This window comes from Cajanus cajan, chromosome 3, assembly GCF_000230855.2.
Source record: "Cajanus cajan strain Asha chromosome 3, NIPB_CcT2T_4, whole genome shotgun sequence".
Classification (NCBI taxonomy): Eukaryota; Viridiplantae; Streptophyta; class Magnoliopsida; order Fabales; family Fabaceae; genus Cajanus; species Cajanus cajan.
The window spans coordinates 28,396,494-28,404,138 of NC_138519.1; the positions used below are offsets into that span (position 1 = coordinate 28,396,494).

At 36.9% G+C, this 7,645-nt stretch overlaps 1 protein-coding gene across 2 annotated transcripts; it reads left to right on the forward strand.

Annotated features, from left to right (window-relative positions):
* The first annotated feature begins 1,786 nt into the window (after positions 1–1,786).
* LOC114916529 (uncharacterized) lies at positions 1,787–3,993 on the forward strand. Of its 2 annotated transcripts, none has more exons than XM_083070773.1 (3): positions 1,787–2,254; positions 3,632–3,698; positions 3,811–3,993. In XM_083070773.1, the coding sequence occupies exons 1-3, from the start codon at positions 2,178–2,180 to the stop codon at positions 3,907–3,909; spliced, it is 243 nt and encodes an 80-aa protein (XP_082926899.1). In that variant the 5' UTR covers positions 1,787–2,177; the 3' UTR covers positions 3,910–3,993. The 2 variants fall into 2 exon arrangements, with proteins under 2 accessions (XP_082926899.1, XP_029129351.1); XM_029273518.2 differs by having other exon boundaries at positions 1,790–2,254; positions 3,413–3,698.
* Positions 3,994–7,645: the final 3,652 nt, after the last annotated feature.

The window sequence follows — 7,645 nt, forward strand, 5'->3', positions numbered from 1 at the left end:
TTCAGTCAATCACATATATCCCTCTACGTGTATATATATAATGTTATTATATTTGTAGATATATATATATATATATATATATATATATATATATATATATATATATATATATATATACTCTTCACGTCATTTATCATGTTTATAAAATAAAACGAAGAAATTATCACCTTATTCTTTCTAAAGTTTAGAAATTTCCATATATAAATGGAAGGTAGTGCTTTTGTTTTCACAACGTCAAAAGAAAAGTAGGCTGTGGAAGTGTGAAGCGACCAAAAAAGTTGCTTTTTGTGGCTTGTGTGTTTTCTTCTCCCTTCACTTTCTAAATTCAACGATAAAGGTAAAGATAAGAGGAAGGAATACTCAATTCACTAATTGTTCCAAATTCTGATTTGATTCTTGGTGGTGATGAGTGATGCAACAGAATTTGGAGATCAAAGGGATTGAGACGTTGCTCGAATCAGTAAGAGAGTCAGAGTAAATGAATACCTACTATATATATATATATATATATATATATATATATATATATTGGAGTGGATAGGCCAGGGAAGAGGTAAAAAGAAAAAAATGATGTAATAAGAAAAAAAATTCATAATTACCCTATTTTTATAGGTATGTCTCCAAAAACAGCTTCAATAATAAATATGAAAAGTTAAGAAAAAATGCTTACAATGCCCTCATTGAATTTTTTCCCCAAAAGATAATATTATTGACGAATATTTCATAAAAATACTTTCAAAAAAACAATTATTTTAATATATATATATATATATAAATTAATCTTTGCAATGTATATATAATAAATTATTTTAAATATATAAATTGTATTATAATTAAAATTGTAATAAACAAATATTTTGATTAAATACATTTTTTTTTGGCAAAAGTGAATAAATACATTATATTTAAGATTTATTGATAATTAAATTATATTGTGATATAATGCTATTTTTAAAAATAATATTGAAATTTAATTTGAAAAAAAGATTAAAATAATAGATTAATATTTTTTTTAAAAAAATACCATTGTTTTTAATTTATTTTTATTAAAGTACTCTTATTAAGTACTACCTCTTACAATTAATAATGATTGATAAATAACTTTATTCTTAAGCATGTGATTAAGAGTTCAATTTTGGTTAATGTGTATGGAAAAATATTTATTAGGAGTGATTAACTCTTTAAATAGATCTCAAAATTTCAGAAATATATATTTGTTAAGATAGGGCAACCTTTTAATTAATGGAACTCAATTTTTCTAAAAGATTAATCATTAACTTTCGACTAAAGAATACTTTGATTTAATAAAAAATAGCTCTTTTAATATTTACTTTTTATTAAATTATTTTATCTTTTAATTACTTTTTAAATTTTGTACACAATAAATAGATATCCTCTTTTAATCTTCATTTTTACTAACTAGGTTCTCTCAATTTCAATTTTTATTTTTATTAAAATAATATTTAGCCAGCAAAATTTATATCTATAAATATAAATTAGTATTTGATTATTAATTTTGAGACACTATATTAATTATATACATTAAAAAGAAGCTATTATATCATTTAGTCACTCTAAATTTTTCACGGTTTCCTTAACTAACTAATTTTTAAAGTATTACTGCACTATCTCTTATTTTATTTTATTTGAAATTATAGAGAGAGAGATTCAGATGGTCTCTATATCTCTTTTTCCCCCAAAATTTTATTTACAAATAATAGAAAATTTATATAGGTAAACGTATTTTTTTTTAACTTATTTTATATTTTTATTTATTTTTTTATCACCACTCATAAATCTTTTACCATTTTTTTCTTCTTAATTTTCCCCATCTTTTCTCTATTTTCTTATCATTTAAATCCATCCTGGGATCGTCGTCGACGATGATAATTGTTGCTTAGTTGTCCGTCTGCAACTATGCTGAGATCCAAATCTGAATCAATAATTTCATCGTTTCAAGAATTGGAAATACCAAATAATTATTTTCTTTTATATATATCTGAAAGGAAATTTCTGAAAGATCCCGTAAATTATTTCCCAATATTTAATTTTTCTAAATCACATATTAACGTATAGACAAGTATGAACTGGCCATTAATCATCAACTTCCCTTTGTTCCCTAATCGGTTGCAAGACAGTGACTCCATTGTCCGGGCTTCGATCTTCGAAAACAATTCATGAGCCATAATTCATCAGTGAATGGGATCACGCTCGTAGTCACTTGGTGTTCGCAACAGATATGGATCAAGTGCAGGTAGTATACGTGTGTCAATTAAATTTGTATCTATCTATTCTCACTATAAGAAATTAACGGTAAACAATCAAATTAACCTATCGGAATAATTTGATTGATTCTGAGAGATGAAAAATAAAAGTTGCTCATGAAAGTTTATTCCATTCATTGAGTTAGTTCTTAGTGAATGAAAGTTTAATAAAGACTTTGTTAATTTTGACTCAATCTTTTGTATCATCTATATATTTTGTAGAGTCTTTTATTTATATAGTTTTAGAGGTTTAGTTTGATTTCTTTCATCTGAATGGTCAAATTATACATACAGTATGTCTCTATAATTTGATGGGTTTAGTCTATCTCGATTAGTCTAATGAGTTTAATTTGTCTTCATTAATCTAATGAGTTCTATTTGTCCTATTTTATAATACCTAGTCTCACTGTTTTGAATTCCTATATATATATATATATATATAATTGTTTTGGGAATCCTTTCTAAAAAAATAAGGACAACATAGCGCAACACATAGAGAGCAAATGTGAATAGCAAAGTGTTAAATATGAGCATAGAGAATTGAGACAAAGATAAATAGAGAGAAATGAAGAATTAGTTAGATAGATCAAGGAGTTTCTAAGAAGGGAAAGTGCTATAAAGACTTGATATTATTGTTTTCAGATAGTGAAATTATGTAGGCCAAATTGGTTGAACTGTAAACTATTGTGTTTTCATTTGTCAATCTTTTTCTTCTGCTATTGCATTTTTCTTACACTTATGTTTTGCATTCTTGTTGGGATTTGCATGTATGGAAGTGAAAAATTTAGGATTTCCTTGTTAATTAGATTTTATTAAATTGTAGTCTTGGTCCTATTATCTTGTTAGGGTTATTTTGAAATTAATATTTCTAAACAATCTTGTTTTAATAATTTATTTATTATATTACAACAATGTTTTTAGTTAGGCAAGATTGATTGTTGTTATTGGATGTTATTATTGGCTAAATCTAAGCACAATTATTAATTGAATTTGAGTAGTTATTGGTTGTTCTGAGTATAATTATTGTTTGTTGTGAGAAGAATAATTGGCTATTTTAAATGTTCAAATTTTATGCAAGAGAAAATTGATAAACTTTTGTTGTGAAATCTAGAAATTACATCTGACATTTCTCTAAATGATCCAATTAGTGTCATATTTGGTAAAGAACATCCAGGTCATGTTGGAGGATTATCATTAAGAGCTTGTCCTACCCTTATTTTTAAGCATACTACCATGAGGCTAAATAGTGTCAACTTTAGTTCAACTAGTGCAAGTACACAAAATATGGAAGAAAAGTTTGCATATATGAGAAATGAACTTGCAATTGTTAGATCTCATATGCAAACACTTCTTTCTTATATTACTAGAAGACGTACCATACCTGAAGATTTGGCTGCTATGGCTACTAGCTTAGTTCATACTTTTGTTAATCAGGTAAATAGTTAAATGATTGAAAATAATGATTCATGAGTTAAGAAATTTACATACGTTGTCTTAGGTGATTGAAATTGATTAATGTAAAAATTATTATTTTTATTTATTTCAGGCATCAAATGTTGGAAGTGGTGCTCCATCCCTAGTTAACATTAGAGGATCATTATATGTAATTAATCTAAAGCTTTTGAAGTACTTTGGTTCTCTTTGATAGAACTATTTATGTTTACCCTTTGAAAGTATTACTTTATATTTTCCCTAGTGCAAGTATCGAATGAATTAGGTTTATGTTTTCTGTTTTCTTGTTAGAAGTTGAAGAATATTGAATGAATTTGGTTAGTTAAATATTTTAAAACAATTGTGGATTGCTTCTATTTCACACAATTGTGACACTTTCAATATACAAGTGTTTTTAATATTCTACATAGTTAATTGAAGAATTTATTTTTTATAAATAATTATGATAAATATAAAAAAAATCTTTATTTAAAAATTACAACATTTAAAATTGCCATTCTTTATATACAATTTGTTCTTACCAGAATTTGGTCGTAGGGACGGTCCTTCCAGTAAGATCGGTGAGCCTCCTTTGCTAGTACACTGGGTGCTCCGAGATGGGGTTGGTACCTGCAAAAGAGACTCTGATGCTAAAGTTAGGGTTTGTATGAGTATTAGTCTCGTATAAGTAATGCACATACCTTAGTGTGAATTAGGGTTGTTTCGGGCCTTGGGCCTGAGATTAGGTAGGATATGATCAGATAATATATCTTATCTGGGGTAAGATTCTCCGGGATCAGTTACGATCTACTCTAATGTCGAGCTGACGTCACATAGCACTGGCCCGAGGTCGTCTCGTGCTTTGATATCGAGCTCGGAGCTCGATTTCACAGATCGGGTAGTACATTAGCCCCCCGAGCTCCGAAGACCGTGGGTCGAGGAGTTGAGATCGGGCTCACTGGAGGGAAGTGACATCTCGTGCGCATCTGTCCGTTGAGACGTCACGCGCCGTCGTTGTTGTCGGAGATGTGCAGGTGACGTAGTGTTCCAATCTCTATGCTCCATGGTCAACCTGCAGGGCTTGGTAATGCCCAGGTTATTGCCAGATCAGACTAGTAGACCTTTGATTGGATCAATAGATTGGTGAGGGACAAGTTGGTGACTCAATTGGTCGGGACACTTGTCCCCTGAGCATCGAGTGGTGCAAGCGGGAATGGGCTTTTGAGATGCTTCCAAATTTGTTGCTTGAAGGTTCAGACTTGACCTTGTTAAGTAGATGCGGTCTTCAAGGTTCATACTCGACCTTGGATTAATATGGTAAGGTTTCGACCTCGGATGGTAGCCTTGAGGTTAGGGGGGCGTAACCTCGAGGTTCGGACTCGACCCAGGCATGACAAGGTTCGGACTCGACCTTGGTTGAGAAGATGTAATCTGGAGGTTAGGTAATAGGTTTCGTCTGGAGCGAGGATCCCTGACCGGTTGTGGTTTGCTTAGATCTCGGGCCAACGTCGCGTAGCGCGTACCCGAGGTCATCTTGCGTTGTAGTTCCGAGTTCCGAGCTCGGCTTCGCGGATCGGACGGGACTTAGACCGCAGGTCGTGGAGTTGGGTTCGGGCTTGTTGTGCGAAATGACCTTTCGCGTAAGCTGGTCTGTTTAGAACGCCGTGTGTCATAACTGTCGTTTCTTATTTCAGTAATCGAGGTTGGCGCGTTGATGGGTGTGACGGTTACGCAATTATGGCTCCTTTTGTCATGATGGGTCTCATTTATTGCGTGTTCAGGTGCGTCCCTTGGTTGACATGTGTCGTGACTATTTGAATTTTGAGAGACCTTTTGTTCACTTTCTCGCGCTTCCTTCCTTTTTACTCTGCTCACTTGTGTTTTTTCTTCTTCTCGCGTATACCGCTCCTCTCGTTTCTGCTACTTCGTCGTCTCTGCTCCTTTCATTTCTGGTAACTTATTTGTTGTTAGGGCTTTTCTCTGAGGAGGAGTATCAGGCACTTCCTTTCTGCCGTTTTCTCCTCTCTCTTTGTTTTTTAGGTCCTTTTCGAGTCTTTTCTTTTTTCTTCCCTTCTATGGCTGGGGAGAGTGGTGCTGGTTCCTCCGCGCCTGCCAAGGGTAAAGGCAAGGCGCAGGGTAAGGCAGCGGCTACCAGGGGGGCTGCCGTTGAGAAAAAGAAAGAGGTGGTGCCGCCAGCGGGTCTTGTTCCAGGTATTCCTGGGTATGACTAGGTTAGGCGTGAGATGGGGGGAGTCCAAAGCGTCTTCCAGTCTGATCTTGAGGTTAATGCGGTTCAGAGGGCGCACAAGATTTGCGATCCTTCTATCTCCCACATGATTCGGCTTGAGCCTTGTCGGGCCGATGAGGGCGTGTATATGGGGAAGCCTACCGACCCTCCCCATTTCTATGTATATCAATGCTTTTTTAGGGACCTAGGTGTTTGTCTTCCCTTCACCCAATTTGAGTGTGATTTTTTGAATTTTATCAACTCGGCTCCTTGCCAGTTGCACCCCAATAGTTGGGGTTTTTTGAGGGCTTTTCAGGTTCTGTGTACGGTTTTGGGGATAGAGGTGTCCCTTCGCGTCTTTCTTCATTTCTACCAACTGAAGATAGGCGTTCCGCCTTACGGCATTTTGTCTTTGAGTGGAAGTATGGATGGAGGTCTGTTTACTCTCTTCTCCCAATCATATAAAAATTTTAAACAGGAGTTCTTCCGGGTCGCCCTTGTGGGCGTTGATCCTCTGAAGGATGAGGTGTTTCATTTTGGCAGCTTGCCGAGATTCCCGTTTTATTGGTGCCTTAAACTGTCTAGGTTTCACGGTTTGGGTGACTTGGAGTTGACGGCCCCGGAGGCGGCCGCCATTGAAAATCTTGCTGCGCTCCCTCGTCCGTTGGATTGCAAGCTCGTTCTGTCGCTTGCGAATTCGTCTTACGGGGAGAGGGGTCTAGAGAGTGAGTGTTTCGTCTTCCTTCGACTATTAGGGTCTGCATAATTTTCCTCTGTTGATGTGCTTTGGTTTCTGTTTGCAGATATCATGGGAAGGAACTTGTGGCATGAGTTGAAACATTGCTATAATGTCTCTGAGCTTGAGGTTCCCGGCCTTGAGGGGGAGGATATTGCTCCCCCGAAGGTTAACCGGAAGAGGAAGAGGGGGGCAAAAGAGGCCGGGGAGACCTCCGCCGCGCCTGACGCCTAGGAGGTAACCTCCAGGGCCGTTGATGCTGAGGCGGTGGATCTCACCGAGAGTCCACCTCCCCAAGTGACTACTAGAGAAGTGGCTCAGATTGCTGAGCAAGTTGTTCGAGTTGCCGAGGTGGTGAGTATCCTGTTTGTTGGGTTTTTCGTTTGCCTTCTATTATGTTTTTCTGGTCACCTGACCTGGGGACATTTTTTGCAAGCAGGAAATGCCATTGAGGCGGCGACGCAAGATGCTGGGCGTGTCGCCCAGGCTGTCGAGGGGGAGGCTCCGTCCACCGAGCAAGTGGTGCGGACGGCCGAAGTAAGTAACATTTGTTTATTTGCACTCTTTTGTGGTTCTTCGTGTGTCGTCTTGTTTATTCTTTGGTATGGGGTTGACTTTTGCAGACGGGGCCGGAGGTCCCCCCATGGACTTTGTGGATGCCGAGCAGGGGACGTCGGCCTCTACTTTTGCTGGGGTTCATGGCGGAGGTCCAAGTTGTGAGGTTCCTCCGTCTGCGACTGCAGCTTCAGCGCCTCCGTCGGGCTCACTACAGGGGGGTCCTGGACTCGGTACCTAACCTACCGCTTCGGGAGGGGCCTTTCAAAGGTGCGACTGGACCACATGAGTGCCTCGACCGACATAAATTCGTTGTGAAGCGTAGGGGTGACTGGTGAGAAGTTCTTTCCCCAGGGTTCGTTGAGCTCTGAGGATCAGGGGTTGATAGATGAGGTCGGCCCCGAGGATAGCTTCAACGCCGCCCAGGTCCTT